General features: G+C 37.5%; 1 protein-coding gene across 1 annotated transcript; it reads right to left on the bottom strand.

The window, feature by feature from the left end:
- Positions 1 to 5,320: 5,320 nt before the first annotated feature.
- On the bottom strand, positions 5,321 to 16,710 carry LOC127943407 (GTP-binding protein 1). The gene is made up of 12 exons (XM_052539875.1): positions 16,663 to 16,710; positions 16,386 to 16,572; positions 14,655 to 14,766; positions 14,363 to 14,543; positions 13,939 to 14,287; positions 13,732 to 13,855; positions 13,166 to 13,280; positions 12,729 to 12,873; positions 12,336 to 12,654; positions 10,048 to 10,226; positions 8,447 to 8,572; positions 5,321 to 7,554 (listed from the first exon to the last, which is right to left on the bottom strand). The coding sequence occupies exons 2-12, from the start codon at positions 16,551 to 16,553 to the stop codon at positions 7,444 to 7,446; spliced, it is 1,929 nt and encodes a 642-aa protein (XP_052395835.1). The 5' UTR covers positions 16,554 to 16,572; positions 16,663 to 16,710; the 3' UTR covers positions 5,321 to 7,443.
- Positions 16,711 to 17,887: the final 1,177 nt, after the last annotated feature.

The raw sequence follows: 17,887 nt of genomic DNA, 5'->3' as shown, positions 1-17,887 counted from the left end.
TGTGGCTCTGACAGTGTTAGCATTCAATAGGATCCCGATTGCTACACCTTTTGATTTATAAACCCCAGCTAAAATCAGTAACCCATGGTGGGCTTTGAAAAGGGTTTCATCAAGCTCCTTCCGATTTTTAACATAAACCTGTTTTTCCTCTTGACCAGTCACCTCAGGAATGTAATTTTCGACTTATAAGACACTATTTGTGGAGCATATTGCCTAGCGAAGAGGCAGAAGATCCCAAAATGCAAAATTGAGTTCACGAGATCAAAGATTTGTTTTTGCATCAAAATCAAATGTGTTTTGAAAAAAATTACTTCAGCCACAATAACAAAGTAGGTCAACCAATGTAAATAACTGAAGTTAAAAGGAATCAGACATAACAAAGTTAATATTTGCAAAACATGATTGGGTTCACAAAAGACTGTTGATGCTGCTATTACTTATTCCTCCTTTTATCAAAGCCATCAAAGCTAGTTAATTCAGAGTTCACTACTAGGACACTTTTCTATCCACACTTGGTTTGTTTACATGCCTCTGCAGGTCTATTGTAAGTCTGGACCATGATATTTTTCATCAACGTGAGTATCACTGTGAGTGCTAGAACAACTAGTTTTTATATCCATTTTATTTTCAGTTTGTCTATTCAGGTTATTAAATTTATATTTAATTATCTGCCTTAAAGTTCTCAGAGCAATTTACAATTTTTTTTAGAATTATAATTAAAGCATTATTCCAGTATGTTTTGCTAGAAAATACTATTTCTGTCTTTCTACTTCTAAATTTTAGTTTAATTTAATGTTATTGGCTGATACATTTATAATTTTCATGTAAAATTTACTAGGAATTTCTAAATGAAAACAGTTGCAACACCAGTTTTCGCCCAGTATAGGCAGATTTAAAAATGTTGCATATAGACATTTCCTTTAGTTTTATGTCTAGATATTGTGTCAAATACTAAATCTAAAATAAATGTCTGAGTAAATATTTTATAGTTATATATATATATATATATATATAGTATTCTGTTTCTGTTTTAACAATGTAATGTAATTTTAATATACAGTTTAATTCAATTTAATACATAATTAGCATTGCAAGTTTAACTTTGAACAATTTAGTTTTAAGGTGATTAAACCTAAGATGTCAAACACCACTTTTTAGGCCATTATAACTGAACAGATCAAGAACCAACAGAACCAAGGCTTTATGTAACATCTGGCAAACTGTAATGATAATACAGACTTTGGATGCATTAATAATGGTCTGGAAAAGGATAACATCAAGAAAAATAATCATAATAAAGAATGCACCCTTCACCTTCTACACCTTTCATTATGTGAATAAAGGGGCCATGGTGCTCAAGATGGAGAGAGAAAGAGTGCAAGCAGGTGAAAAAGCATCAAGAAAAAAAATGACAAATTAATAACTGATAAATTACTGCCTCAGCTCTTCTTACTGCATTTAGTGTCAGTCTGACTTTCTACCTGACAGACATTTTTTAACAGCAAAAAACAGTCAGGGAACATCTGTGTCATGTTTTGATGAACCAGTACAGCAATCTGTAATTTACAGCAACATCACATCTCCATAAGTGTTATAGGTCACAATACACACAATGACATTTTTAACAACAATAACGAGTTTTTGGAAACATCAAAGCACTAAATGCTCAAATTCAACATTATGTTGAATGAATCGGCTGAGTAAATGATTCAATGACATTGTCCTCTCCTTCCCTATAAGAAACTGCAGAAAGAGTCAGTAAACCTTCCCACTACCAATGCATTAATCATAAGATTAATTTTAGTTTTCTATGATAGATAATTTTGGACTACATTCGACAGCCACTGTGTTTTTAAAATATGCAATTTAAAATACAGTCATGCCCATTTAAATGCACTGGTTTTCAGTGGATGATTGGGTCCCAGGATGCACCAGGCCATTCAGCGTATAGACCAGCCTGGACATGGCAGATTTATCACTGGCCCATCCGAGCCACCAGCATTGGGCCCACTTAAACAGTGTCGATCAACAAAGGGCCATGCCACCCTTTAGACGATCGCAGTCCCATGTGCTCCCCTCCATGCCAAGCCACATCGACAACCAAAGCAGACAACTGAGAGCTAAAGGCTTTAGTATTTCATCAAAGGCAAAAAGCTTATCTCCCACCACAGAGATTTATGCTGCATCATTTCCAAACATCTGCCACTGACCGACTAATGCTGAGAAAACTGATTTCTGATGAGCTAAAATAGCGACACAGAAATTCAATGTAAAGAGTTAAATCGAACTACTTTCTGTGTGAATGAAAGTGGCACTATTTACTTAGAGATTAATGTCTGACTGGATGAAGCACCAATCCCTTGCTGAAGTATTTTTACATTTTGCCCTTTCAAATCATTCACATTAATCAAAGAAACTCAGCTTTTCACGGCAACTTCTTTTGGTGGGATAACGTTTTATTTTTACATGCTTCTCAGTCTGAACAACAGCAAAATTTGCTCTCCCTGAAAATCGCTTCCAGAAATCTGTGAGGAGATGGAAAGATAGACAGCGGGTGAGTCAGAGATACAGACAATGACTCAATGAGCAGCAGAGAGCTGATCATTTATTTATAAATGGCTTACAACTGTGACTGCAGTGGATTGTTGGTATAAGAGGCCTTGCGGATGTACGAAAGAGACTTGTCTGAGTGGCACATTGGGGAGAATGAGGTAAGTTGTGCAAATTTTGTTTTCTGGGCAATCAAAGGAAAACTAATAGGCCTAATTATATTTCAGGATGTCTGTTATCAACTGAAAGTGACTCAAGTTGGGGAAAACATACAATTTCCCTTGTTAGGTAAGCTGTGTCACATCAAGAGGTAACAAATAATTAGGGAATAAACAAATGTGGAGAATTTATAGTTTACCTAATTTTAATTATATTTTATCAAATTTATTTGTATTTATATTATATATATTTGGGTGAGATATATATGAAAAATATATGTATAATAAAATTATTATTTTATATATATATATATATATATATATATATATATATATATATATACACACACACACACACACACACACACACACACACACACACACACATATATATATATATATATTCTGCTGGCTTATATTTTAATATTGAACAAAAAAGAACATAGTACACATCTGTATAAGATATAGTTTTGTTGAAAGATTTTAAGTGACATTTTTAATCAGAATAACCAAACTTATTTATTTATTGTAGTTGTAGCTATAGTCTTGTAAGGATAACATAATCTGGTTGAAGTATTTTATAACAGCCAAATAAACACAGAACTGTAGTTGACATAGGGAAGGCTGACAGCTAGTCGGCTATCAAAGTATGTTTGCAAATTGGTAACATACTAGGCTTGATTGAACAAAGAAAATACAAAGAAAACCCTGAAAATATGAAGTCTTTCATCTTGGGAAGGCAGACTAAACAAAGTCAAAGAATGACATTGTTTTGAAAGAGGCAGCTTCAGTCATCTTTGCTTTGTCCAAACATGGTTTCTGTCAATTAGCCTGTGGTTATGTCCTGCCAATATGCAAAATAATGCACAGAGGATTAACCAGTCATGCTTTAAATGAGGGGCAGAGCGCTAATTAATAAACGCTAAGCGGCCTTAGATCTTGAAACATAATCAATATTTCTGAGGACAGCAAATCTGCCAAACGTTCTTGTTTCTGCACGACCTTGAAAGTGAAGGCCAATATTTTATAAACACAGAAAGAAGAGGGAAAAAAAATGAAGATGTGTCATAACTCAAATTCATTTTGTTTGATCTGAGCCAGATGCTAACACTGAGAAGCTCTCATCTTCGTAAAGCATGTACAAAATGTACCTATGGTATAGAATATTGGCACTCTAAAGTCTTCCTGTGAAGTTTGTATTTACAAGTTGGGAAGTCGTAATTATAACATCAGGTGCAAAGAAACAGGTAAATGTAATGTGTGTAATATGAGGTTTCACCCAGTGTTAGCAGGTTTGCTAATTGTTAGCAATGCCAGCTGATGCTTTTAGCTCTTGTGGCCCTACTATAAACTATACTTTGATGTTTTGCTGCCTAGACTTTACATTGAGGGCATGCTTAGTGCATAACAGTCGTGTTCTCGAAGTAATAATCCCATTCATTTTGGAGGAATGTATAACTTATAACTTATAAACCGTTAAAGACAGACCTACTGTGAGCTACAAGGATTTTAATTGATGGTACAGTATATGCTTTTGTCAAAGCTATCAGTGTTCATTTTTTGGACTTTGAATAATTGTGTGGAATTCCTGGTGAAAAACTACATTACCCATAATTGTGTAAAGAAATCTCCACCAATCAGTGAACTGCATCAAAAAAAGTCTTAACACCCACCCACTCTCATGAAGCAGGATGTCAAACTAGTTTTTTGTCTTATTTTAAAATACATTTTTTGCTACAAATAAAAAGTTTATAACAGGACTTTTATAGCATATTTCAAGCCTTTTGAAGATATTTGGTAGCTTCACGTGAGAAACAGACCAAAATTTATGTCAAAACCTTTTGTTGTCCACATACTGGTGCATCAAAACCGGTGTGACACACATGGACTGAAATTACTGTAGCTTTTTGAAAGAAACGTTTATTGGGATCATGGGCGTAGGTTTGGTCTCAGCTTTGGTGGGGTTATGTCCCCTTTCTTCTTCTTGGGTGGCATCTACAAAGTACAAAAAGGGGCAAAAAAACCCCCGGAATATTAAAATGTTTTTACTCTGGCCTTTGTATGTGGCAGAGAGACAGCCCTTGTAACTTACCGTCGGCTTCGTCAACATGCGTGCGCACACAAACCACCCGCTCGCTGCTAGTGCAAGCACAAAAGTAGTCCCGGCCTGCGCCTGTAGCCTGTCAGATACCCTGCCGCCAATCAATTATGGCGTTTCTTGTACTGTCATCGTCCTGGCCGTTAGAATCGATCCAAATAGCAGTGCAAATATACAAATAGCAGTTCAAAGAAGCTTGCTAAATATTGGTGGGGACAAATTTGTCATCTCAAAATATTGATAGGGACTAGTACCTAGCGTCCCCCCCTAAACCTACGCCCATGATTGGGATCTCAGTGACAAGACTCGCATCCATCCTCTCGAGGGGAGCAGGAACATAATGGGCTGGAAATTAGGCAATGGGGCACCGTGGGACTCTGTTTGACCATGCGGCTTGATGTTCGGCTGGTGTTTTATTGCCGCCACTTCAATGAGTTTTGACAAAATTACCTAAATACATCCGTTTTGTTGGCTGAGAGAGTTTCATATCTTTTACACAGCAGTGGGGCTGGGCAAAGTAAGTAATTTGATACTTTTATTGCATATTTGTTCGGCATATCGCAGAGTAGAGTGTACAACAAATTAGAAATGAGTGTCTGAGGGTAAATAAACCAAATGGTTACACATAATTCAGTTTAATAGCTCCTCAGGGGAAGATCTTTTTCACATTAGACAAACTACAGCCACAATAGTACATATTAAAGGCAATTAAAGTAAAATCTTTGTTTGATTTGTTTTGTCAAATTACAGGAAAAGCCACTGTGATAAGTACATTAACAAGGGATTTGTATTAACAACACATTCTTTATATATATTTTTCTTTATTTGTACATAATGAACATACATTTTTAATGCAAAAAAACATGAAATTGTGCACTAACAGGGGCTGAATCAAAAAGAAAATGCCTGAATAAAAGTCATAACCACTGAATGCTCTAAAACTAAATGTCTTGCATTTTTGTCTAAAAATCTAAATCACATACCAGCCCTAGAGGAAGAAGAATTTTTTAAATATTATACTTCGGGTTCCTGAAGATAAAGTATTAAAAATGTATTTTGCATAACTTAAGGGCTTGCATGTGGTCTTTGTAAACTATTCAGACAGAGCTTAGAGATTGTGTGCGCGTGTAAAAAAAAAAAAAAAAAAAAATTCGATTCAAATCTACTTGGCTGCCTCGCATAAAACTAAAATCAATGTCTAAAGATCTCCCTGATAGAACAGACTTTGTGGTTCACCCTTTATTTGATTCAAAAGACAAATATCAACCCAAGAGCCAGAACTGCCTTGAACGATGCTTTGGGTGAATGCCACACATTGGGCTCATGAACACTACGTGAATGAAAGCTATTCTGTATGCACTTTTCCATTTCATTTTAAAACTGCAATGGAAATTATGAAAGAACATCTTGATAGACAAGGTTTGATGACTCTTATGTTGAACTCTGTTGGTCTGGATTAGTATTACAGCATATAATAGACTTTAAATTCTCCACTTCACGGCTAATCGTTGATCTTTCTGCCTTTTTACAACGGCACTTCGAGACCTTTACAGCGTTTCACCACAGCTTTCCTTGACGAATTGCATATCGAATGCAATCCCAAACAGGCATCGTGTGAATATATATTACAGCTTCATAGGTGCAATGTCTTAAATTTAGGTTCATAGTTGAAGGATTGGTTCACCTCTCTATTTATTGCAATTTCTTAGAAAAAAGCAACTCAAAATCACACTGGTTTGAAATGGTGGATAAATCCGGATTGTCATTTTTGGGTGAATTAATCATTTTACTTGAATTTATTCAAGGTCTACACTGGTTTTCATTGGCTCAAGGGTGTCTTGCACAGGAAAATCGAATTAAAAACAGTTAAGAATAAATAAGCGTAGAGAGAGAAATAATTGTAATGAGAAAGTGGCAACAGAAATCCGAACTAAATGCCATGTCATCTCAGTTAGCTTCCCGTCCTACGCAAAAAACAACAACATTGCTCCGATGAAAAGGTGAGATCCTTTGAAAGTGATGCTGGGTCACGAAATGAAAAAGCATCACGGGAGAGCGGGAAGCCACCTGATTTGTGACCGGTTTTATCTGCCGTGGTTTTGTGCGTCTCGGCAGCTACGACGCTCATTAAAATCAGAAGAGGATGAGGGGGCATGAGAGATTGACAAGCAGAACAGATTTCTCCCTTTCATCTGCGTTAGCATTTGCCAAATTCAATTGGAGGAGAAAAATGACAAAAAAAAAAAAAAAAAAAAAAAAAGCAAAATCGCTGAACACAAACAGGGATTCAGTCGTAGGCTCCTTAATTGGGTCCTCGGGGAAACATTGCGGCTACAAAATCCAGGATTTCGGGGTGTTTATTACAAGATGTCGAGACTCCAACGGCTGACAGAATATTAAGTAAAAGGGTTTGATAAGGGTGGACGAGGAACACAACAGCTGCTTGTCAGTCAGGGTTTTGGCACGATTGTGTCAGCGGAGATGAACATTTCTAATTAGGGAGAAATAGCTCAGTCCGGTTTAGTGAGGGAGAAAAAAGAAGAAAAAGAAAGCGAGAGAGAGAGAGAAAAGGCTTTACTGCCCTCTGGTGTTCACTTGAAACATTAAAGGCAGCTGACCAGTAGTGATGGAGGAGGCTCAGTTGCCGCCCACTCCAGCTGCTGAAGGAGTGGTTCCAGTGCTGCTCAGTGCTGATTTGGCTTTGTGCCATTTGCCTCCACGCCGTCGCCCACTTCCACCAGACTTCAACTGAAAGAGACGAAGGAGGATCTCACAGGTTGATAGCTGATTTAGGACTTATTTAGGTCATTATTTTTCACATTTTGGGTTTAAAAACAGTTTGTGGTCAATTAAAATTCAAAAGATTCGAATTTTTTGATCAGTTTGTCATTTCGTTAAATAGGAATATTAACGGTGAATAACAGTTTTTGCCATTTTCTCTTAAAAAAAAAGGTCTAAATTTAATTTGTTTTGCTAATTGTGTTTAAAAGCAAATACAAAAAAACTGTCATTCAAGTAAATAAAAAAAGGAAAAATCTCAACACTACTTAAAAACAAACGAACCCCAGAATCTGATCTGCAGTAACCATTAATGGAAAAATCTATTAACCGTCAAGTGTAAACGAAAGCGTTGTGAGCTTTTCAGAGGTGATTTGTCTCATTCAAATACCGTTCATGAAATAAATCAGCCTAATTCGTTACATTATGACTAATGTCTGTAGTCTTGAAAGTAATGCTGTTAATACCCTAACCTGCTTAAACAGTTTTACCTTCACTTCACACCGGTTTCTTGTCCTTTAAACTTTTTTTTTCCCTCTGTATTCTCTTTGTTTCGATCTTTACAAAGTATTTCCTCGCCCCCTGCTGTCTACAGCACTGAGCCACGGACAGAAGAGAAGAGAAAAGGATGGTTTGGTGTATTGGGGATGAAAAGGGAAGATTTCAAGGGCTGTAAGTGTCCGTGAAAGTTTCATATTACATGCATACCCCGAAGGAAATGTTAAAAGAACGAAAATGTGATGCGGAACAAAGAGCATATAAGGAACATTATGGAAAAAGATTAACCGAGCATAATACGACTATTTTAGTAATCTACATTAACATATAAATATAAAAGAGTAATAATTATTGTTTCTCTCACCGGTTGTCCCATTTGAGGGCTTCCTCCCATCTGTGTGGTTTCCTCGCTGGCTGATGAAGAGCCTTCCACCTGTGACGAGGGTTTCTTGGTAGACTGCATCTTGGCCTGAGGCTTGCTTTGAAGCAGCTGTCGTACAAGCAAAGACAACAGACAGGAGTTTCAGAAGGAAATGCGTCGCCAGTTTTTATGACTCATGCTGGAAGGTCTCTTTATAGACTTAACTGGTTGACATTATGAAATATGCATGATTGACATATCTAAAAGTTAAACTGATTCACACAGAGATACCAAATTATAGTTGGATGAATCTCAAGACCCCATATACAGGTCCTTCTCAAAAGATTTGCATATTGTGATAAAAGTTCATTATTTTCCATAATGTAATGATACAAATTTAACTTTCATATATTTTAGATTCCGCGTCTCTCAACTTTCTCTTCCCATATCCCACAGATTCTCTATGGGGTTCAGGTAAGGAGAGTTGGCAGGCCAATTGAACACAGTAATACCATGGGCAGTAAACCATTTACCAGTGGTTTTGGCACTGTGAGCAGGTGCCAGGTCGTGCTGAAAAACGAAATCTTCATCTCCACAAAGCTTTTCAGCAGATGGAAGCATGAAGTGCTCCAAAATCTCCTGATAGCTAGCTGCATTGACCCTGCCCTTGATAAAACACAGTGGACCAACACCAGCAGCTGACATGGCACCCCAGACCATCATTGACTGTGGGTACTTGACACTGAACTTCAGGCATTCTGACTTCCTCCAGACTCTGGAACCTTGATTTCGGAATGACATGCAAAATTTGCTTTCATCTGAAAAAAGTACTTTGGACCACTGAGCAACAGTCCAGTGCTGCTTCTCTGTAGCCCATTTCCTGCACAATCCTGTGCACGGTGGCTCTGGATGTTTCTACTCCAGACTCAGTCCACTCCTTCCGCAGGTTCCTCAAGGTCTGGAATCGGTCCTTCTCCACAATCTTCCTCAGGGTCCAGTCACCTCTTCTTGTTGTGCAGCGTTTTTTGCCACACTTTTTCATTCCCACAGACTTCCCACTGAGGTGCCTTGATACAGCACTCTGGGAACAGCCTATACGTTCAGAAATGTCTTTCTGTGTCTTACCCTCTCGCTTGAGGGTGTCAATGATGGCCTTCTGGACAGCAGTCAGGTCGGCAGTCTTACCCATGATTGCGGTTTTGAGTAATGAATCAGGCTGGGAGTTTTTAAAAGCCTCAGGAATCTTTTGCAGGTGTTTAGAGTTAATTAGTTGATTCAGATGATTAGGTTAATAGCTCATTTAGAGAACCTTTTCATGATATGCTAATTTTTTGAGATAGGAATTTTGGGTTTTCAGGAGCTGAATGCCAAAATCATCAGTATTAAAACAATAAAAGACCTGAAATATTTCAGTTGGTGTGCAATGAATCTAAAATATATGAAAGTTACATTATCATTACATTATGGAAAATAATGAACTTTTATCACAATATGCTAATTTTTTGAGAAGGACCTGTAGATAGATAGATAGATAGATAGATAGATAGATAGATAGATAGATAGATAGATAGATAGATAGATAGAATGTTTTTGTGACCTCTGACCTTAGTGATGGTACCCACGGCCTTGGTCCTGCCCTCTCTGAAGACCAGTCTCTGGTCCGTGTGAAAGTACTCGGGGGTCTTGATGAAACGGAAGTGTACGGTGGCTTTGTCCCCCGTCCGTAAACAGTCTTTGTCCATACTGAGGATGGTGGCCGTCTGTCTGATACTGCCACAGTGAACTATTACAGAGAGAACCTCATGACAAAGTGCCAAATAGCTAAAATATCTATTTAGTTACAATTTTTGTTTAGATATTTAATATCTGTATACCATTTCTTAATATATTCAAAGCAAATGCTTTCATTTTTTCCCAAAATCAAACACTGAATTAATTTCTTTATGTATATACTGTATATATTAAATACAGTTTTTCTCAATACAAACATTCAATTAGAATTTTTTATAACCAATTTCCTAATTTCAGGCAAACCTGTAGACATAATTTAATATTGGTTAAACAAATACACACACCAAACACAGTGGGTACGGAAAGTATTCAGACCCCCTTAAATTTTTCACTGTTATATTGCAGCCATTTGCTAAAATCATTTAAGTTACTTTTTTCCCTCATTAATGTACACCATTATTGCAACCCATATTGACAGAAAAACACAGAATTGTTGACATTTTTGCACATTTATTAAAAAAGAAAAACTGAATACCACATGGTCCTAAGTATTCAGACCCTTTGTTCAGTATTTGGTAGAAGCACCCTTTTGAGTCTTTTTGGGAAAGATGCAACAAGTTTTTCACACCTGGATTTGGGGATCCTCTACCATTCCTCTTTGCAGATCCTCTCCAGTTCTGTCAGGTTGGATGGTAAAAGTTGGTGGACAGCTATTTTCAGGTCTCTCCAGAGATGCTCAATTGGGTTTAAGTCAGGATCCTGGCCGGGCCATTCAAGAACAGTCACAGAGTTGTTGTGAAGCCACTCCTTCGTTATTTTAGCTCTGTGCTTAGGGTCATGGTCTTGTTGGAAGGTGAACCTTCGGCCCAGTCTGAGGTCCTGAGCACTCTGGAGAAGGTTTTCGTCCAGGATATCCCTGGCCGTGTTAATCTTTCCCTCGATTGCAACCAGTCGTCCTGTCCCTCCAGCTGAAAAACACCCCCACAGCATGATGCTGCCACCACCATGCTTCACTGTTGGGCAGGTGATGAACAGTGCCTGGTTTTCTCCACACATATCACTTAGAATTAAGGCCAAACAGTTCTATCTTTGTCTCATCAGACCAGAGAATCCTTCAGGTGTTTTTTTTAGCAAATTCCATGGGGGCTTTCATGTGTCTTGCACTGAGGAGAGGTTTCCGTCGGGGAACTCTGCCATAAAGCCCGACTGGTGGAGGGCTGCAGTGATGGTTGACTTTCTACATCTTTCTCCCATCTCCAACTGCATCTCTGTAGCTCAGCCACAGTGATCTTTGGGTTCTTCTTTACCTCTCTCTCCAAGGCTCTTCTCCCTCGATAGCTCAGTTTGGCCGGACGGCCATCTCTAGGAAGGGTTCTGGTCGTCCCAAACGTCTTCCATTTAAGGATTATGGAGGTCACTGTGCTCTTAGGAACCTTAAGTGCAGCATACATTTTTTTTGTAACCTTGGCCAGATCTGTGCCTTGCCACAATTCTGTCTCTGAGCTCTTCAGGCAGTTCCTTTGACCTCATGATTCTCATCTGCTCTGACATGCACTGTGAGCTGGAAGGTCTTATATAGACAGGTGTGTGGCTTTCCTAATCAAGTCCAATCAGTATAATCAAACACAGCTGGACTCAAATGAAGGTGTACAACCATCTCAAGGATGATCAGTAGAAATGGACAGCACTCAAGTTAAATATATGAGTGTCACAGCAAAGGGTCTGAATACTTAGGACCATGTGATATTCAGTTTTTCTGCTGTGTGTACATTAATGAGGAAAAAAAAACTGCTGGCACAGTGGATAAGACTCATGCCTTTGGTTTGAGAGACCCGGGTTCGAATCCACTGTGTGACACCAATGTGATCCTGAGCAAGACACTTAACCCCTAGTTGCCCCAGAGTTGTTTTTTCAAATGTTTTTAAATATCACATGAAACAAAAATTCTCTTTTGATCTTAAAAAAAAAAAAAAAAAAAAAAACGTTTAATATAGATTACAGAAAAGTTTTCTTAAATTTTATCGTACTACACAAATATTCAGTTAAATATTTATTTTGAACCTTTTATTAAATATTTACAACTGTATAATAATGTTCAGTATTTAATATTATGAGTAACAAAAATTCAGTCAAATATTTAACATTTGTCTCTTCTGCTCACCCATAGCTTGGTATCTTGGCGATATCGTCGTCGGATGGTGTAGTACGAGAATCTCTGCCTCAAACTCCCAGCATGCCTGTGGGTTGAGGCGTGGCGACACCATCACCATTCCCTTCCTGATCGATGAGCGCTTGATCTTCTTCAGGGCGAACGAGGCCGTCTGCCCACCTCGCACTTCTTTAACAGGCATGCGCTTGCGGTGAATGGATTTGACAATGATAGGGATGAAAACGCCTAGAGGATCTGGACCGAGGAGCAGCGTGTCGTTCAGCCGTATCAATCCACGTAAAGTAGTCCCTGATACTACAGTACCTACACCCTGAAGAACAGACGAGAAGTTCAAACGATTGAGAAAGAGGTAAACAGAAGCACAAAAGACAGTGTGTGTCATACCGGCACTGAATATGTGTCATCAATCTGAAACTCTGGCGGCTCATCGTCTTTAAATATCGTTCTGGGTGACAGCAGGTTCAGGAACATTTTCAACAAGTCCATGTTTTCACCCGTCACATTGGAAATCTGGAAAATCGGACACATCCTACACACACAAATAATGCTTTGGTTGAATATGCTCTCATTATTTCAGATGATATTAATACCTTGTTTGAAGTTGGCGCTTTAAAAAGATTCGTTGCGCAAAAAAGCATCTTGACTTCCAACGTTTTTTACTCTAAATACAGCAGTGTCTAAAAACTCAACTTTTACAGTTTTTAAGTGATTGATAAGATGTTTTATGGCATTCTATGTCAAAAAAGTCACTCTAAGTGTAAGTTTATGTTTTTTTTTTCTGCCTTTTTATCGTCCTTCAGGCAAGAATTAAGCAAAATTACCTTTCTGAGCTGAAGTTAGAGGCCGTAACAATGACGTCATCCTTGTTTTGCACCAAAACTGGAATTTTCCTGCATCCTGGAGACTTGAGTAATCTCTGTAATAACTTAAGCGTCTCTGCAACACAAAACCACATGAAAATATGTCTATAAAAACAAACACTGGAGGGCTGAATGGCTGGGCTGATAATTCACATTAACTTTCAACAGCATTGGTGGGATATCATTGATTAAAACAGGATATACTTTTTACTTTTATTGCGTTATATTGTATCTTGTTACTTCAGAACTCCAATAACCGTTTGCACAACATGTACAATGTTGCCAGAAAGTATCCTTGCGTAAACACTACAACCACAAAAAAAACCTATTAGCTAAAATACAAACTAGATATATAAATATATATATATATATATATATTTATTTTTTCATGCAAACATTTGGATGTCCTTGGAATCTTACAAAATTTGTATAGATTATACATTATTTCTGTAAATTATTACTAATGAGCATTATGCCACAAATGCTGTTGATTAAACTTCTGTTGTAAAATGAGAGATTCGCATTACCTTGTAAGATGTTAGCTGGACACATGTCTATCTTAGTTACAACTACAAAAACAGGAACGTTGAGGGCCAGAGCGAGACCGAGGTGCTCTTTAGTCATGCCAACGATTCCCGCGTTACTTCCCACCTTCGCGACACAGAAAAAGACAGAATTCATAAAAAGTTGAACCGCTGAGTACGTACACCTGTGGCACACCTACCCCCTCTCACCATTAGCATGCAGAAATCCGGTAGGTGGCCAGTCATGCCAAACACGGTGGTCTTCAGGTACTTCTCGTGGCCCGCCAAGTCGATGAAAGTGATGACCTTTGATGACCTCTCGCAGATTTTGGTCCAGTCCAGGCTGCCCCCATGGCTGTCTGGTTGGTTGACCACATGCCCTTCCTGGTCAAAACCCAGGATGTCATTGCCAACACTGCTGGTCCGGCCGCTCTCCATCTCATGTTTGTGGCGGAACAGCTTCTGGCGGGCGAAGCCGCGACCGTTGTCGAGTTCGCCGTGAGTTAGGACACCCAAGAGTGTGCTTTTACCAGCATCTACATTACCTACAACCGCAACTCTGAGGAGAGAAATGATTTTCAACAAAAAATAAAACATTTCTGTATATAATTTCTTCGCAAAACCTCATTCTGACCTGACTTCTAGGAAGTCAGCCTCTCCGACACGGCGCCGGATGAGATAATCGCGGACACATCCTGCTGCCTCTGTCCTCTCTCGGAGCAGAATCAGGTCGGAGTCAACCTGTTCACAAAGTGACTGCACTGTAGCGACAGATGCTTCCATATCCTGCTCATCCAGACCATAATCACCGCCGTCTAAGAAACAAGAGACACCAAGAATTAATCAGCACTTCTGGTGCAACATGTTTGTCTATTCCATAAAAATGTTCAAACTTGGCGAAAGCTTTGTGACACATCACGTCTCACCTGTTCCCATCCCAACTACATAGATGGTTTCTCCGCATCCTTCCTCTATTCGTTCTCGCAGCTGCTTTTGTAAACAGTCATACTGCTCTCCTGTAGGGCTGACCAGTGCAAACTGACAAGAATGAACAAAAATATCCAAAGTATTATTAAAGGAACTTTTTGAATAAAAACAAGATGTTTGTTGAGCATGTTTTTTAATATTTTAAAATGGCAAAATTTGGTATGCATTCCATATACTTAATACAGCGCTCTCTCCATCCTCAATACCACGACAGAGGTGCCCTTGAGCAAGGCATCGAACCCCCAACTGCTCCCCGTGTGCCGCAGTATAAATGGCTGCCCACTGCTCCGGGTGTGTGTTCACAGTGTGTTTGTGTGTGTGTCTTCACTGCTGTGTGTGTTCAATTTGGATGGGTTAAATGCAGAGCACGGATTCTGAGTATGGGTCACCATACTTTGCTGTATGTCACTTTCACTTAATATCTCTATGCAGCCTTAAATCTTACCCTGGAGGACCAAGGTTTAGCTCTAACCCTGATCAAACACTACTGTACCTGTGATTTTCTAATGATCCTGAAGACACTGATCAGCAAGATCAGCAAAACTGTGCAGAAAAGTGGAACTTATGGGCCAGATTTGAGGATCCCTGCTACACGGGGACCCCAAAACATATTTGGACATTTAAGCAAAACTTTTGAGTGTATTGGATTACAAAATATGAAATTGTATATATATAGTACAGTTCAGACCAAAGGTTTGGAAACATTACTATTTTGAATGTTTTTGAAAGAAGTTTCTTCTGCTCATCAAGCCTGCATTTATTTGATCAAAAATACAGAAAAAAACTGTCATATTGTGAAATATTATAACAACTTAAAATAATAGTTTTTACATATATTATACTTTAAATTATAATTTATTTATGTGATGCAATGCTGAATTTTTAGGATCATTATCACATGATCCTTTAGAAATTATTCTAATATGATGATTCATTATCAAAGTTGGAAACAGCTCTGCTTTTTTCAGAACATGTGATACTTTTTAGGATACTTTGATATATATATATATATATATATATATATATATATATATATATATATATATATATATATATATGGAATGCCTTATATAAAAAAAAATAGTTTGGTAGGTTTTAATTATCCAAATGAAAATGATTTAAATAAAATAAATCAATTCCACTGCTTTAGACAGCAAGCTATAGCTTAACTTTTTTGAGCCATTTTTGCAATTATACCGATTTTCAAACAGTCTACCTGTTTTGTTTTGTTTTGTTTTTTTGGTTGGTTTAACATTTTATGATTATAAGTCTAATCAAATATAATTTTAATATTTATATGTTCATTTTTAAACGTGACTTAAGCACCCAAATACTTTTTAGGCACATACAAATCTATATTTGTAGCAAAAAAAACTTTTTGCACTTTTTACTGCAGTTTTGCATGCATGCAACAACCTAAAATTCACCCCATCCCAATGTTAATCATGTTCAGGTTCGATCGCGCACATGCACGTAGTCTGGGGTCAGTAAAGTGGGTGCAGTGCCAGCTGGCGTTCACATGCACAGCCAACGTGTCACTCATGCAGCACTTCTGCTTTGAATTCAAAGTTGAAAATGTGTTTAAACACCAAGCATTTATGAAATAAACTCTTGTATTGATTCGTGCACACAGGGAAGCGTTCAACCGAATGCTTAGGCCTGAGAGCCACCTTGCTGGTGAGGTCTAAATGATCCTCGGCTTCCCCGTTCTGATTGTCGCCGGAGTCGCTGCACTCAGCGCCGGGTAAATCCTCCGCGCAGCTCGGGCCAGGTGCGAACATACAAGCCGGCACCACCGACTCCACCGCCGGGCTTAAGCTGGTCTCCGTCGCCGCCATGTGTTCCTCCTGCCTGATTCTGGAAAAGAGACTGATGGAGTGAAGTTTTGTTTTTCGCCTCTAAGACTAGGGTAAGTTTAGTTTAACCTCAAAACTTCGTCATACTAACCTGTCTCGTGTAGTTTACATGCACTTTTTGTATGAGGAATATGGGGCCTCTAGGCGACACGCCTACTCATGAATAATGAATTCATTGTTTATAGGCACGTCTGAAAAAGCCCTTCTAAAGTTTTATATTACTTTATTTAAAAATATATAATTATTATTGTTATAATTTTTTACAATGTAAATGTTATATGTATGATGGCGATTTTAACTGTGATATGCTATCAATAGACACATCATTTAACAAGACAAGAGTTTGGGGAAAGAAGCATGTGTTATAAATAGAAAATTTATTGTTTGCTTAATCTTGCATAAAAACATTGAAAATTGTTGAAAAAGGCCTCTATGAGGTCCTGGAGAGGATGAACACTAAGTGGCAGTGTTGTGCCGTGCATTGGAAATATAATATAATATAATATAATATAATATAATATAATATAATATAATATAATATAATATAATATAATATTAATTATACTATTATTTTATCAACATGTGTGTATGGTGTATATAAATTAAGTCTTAAACTAACCTTAAAATAAGGTATTTATAATAAATAAGATAAAGTTGTCTGCATTATACTTTATATTATGTTTGGCTTTTTATATTGTATATTAATTCATGAACTTTATCAGCTTTATAATCTATGATATATATATATATATATACAAAATGTATATACAATATATGAGGTGTTTATGTAAAATGCAAGGTAAAGTTACTGCTTTAAATGTATCATGGTACTACAATAAAATAACATAATATGTCATCATTGGAAGTATCTCGGTACATTCAATTTTATATTTAATTTAATTACATTATTTATAAACAAACAAACAAATAAATAAAATATTTTATTGCATTCTATTATATTTAGCTTTTTTATATTGTTAATAAGTTCATAAAGGTTTTCTGTCTTGATGTCACTTTATTCTTCACACATATTGTTTGCAAAGTCTTTTCTTGCACTTTTCGCATATGGTGAGTTGCCGAACTCATTAAAGTAACTTAATTATAAAAAATAAAAATACCAGGAAAAGATCAGAACGAACCCATGACATTTCTGTTTGCTTTAACAAGGTGAAGATATTATTAATTACTGTGCATATGTTTCCTTGGCAACTGATCCAGCTTTGTTTCAGTGCCAGTTTTTGTATTGCAGTGCACTGTGTTCATTTATAATGTGAATCACACCACTGTTGGCCTTTGCTTTTCTGTGCTGTTTCAGA

The sequence above is a fragment of the Carassius gibelio genome, chromosome A22 (assembly GCF_023724105.1).
Source record: "Carassius gibelio isolate Cgi1373 ecotype wild population from Czech Republic chromosome A22, carGib1.2-hapl.c, whole genome shotgun sequence".
NCBI lineage: Eukaryota > Metazoa > Chordata > Actinopteri > Cypriniformes > Cyprinidae > Carassius > Carassius gibelio.
This window is presented reverse-complemented; position numbering and strand designations above follow the sequence as displayed.

Coding starts and splice junctions, on each gene's coding strand:
- LOC127943407 (XM_052539875.1), bottom strand. CDS start 16,553: ATGGCGGCGACGGAGACCAGCTTAAGCCCGGCGGTGGAGTCGGTGGTG. Junction 12,874..13,165: donor TCTAACTTCAGCTCAGAAAG/GTAATTTTGCTT, acceptor TTGTGTGTGTAG/GATGTGTCCGATTTTCCAGA. Junction 7,555..8,446: donor GCCCTCAAATGGGACAACCG/GTGAGAGAAACA, acceptor CGTCTCTTTCAG/TTGAAGTCTGGTGGAAGTGG.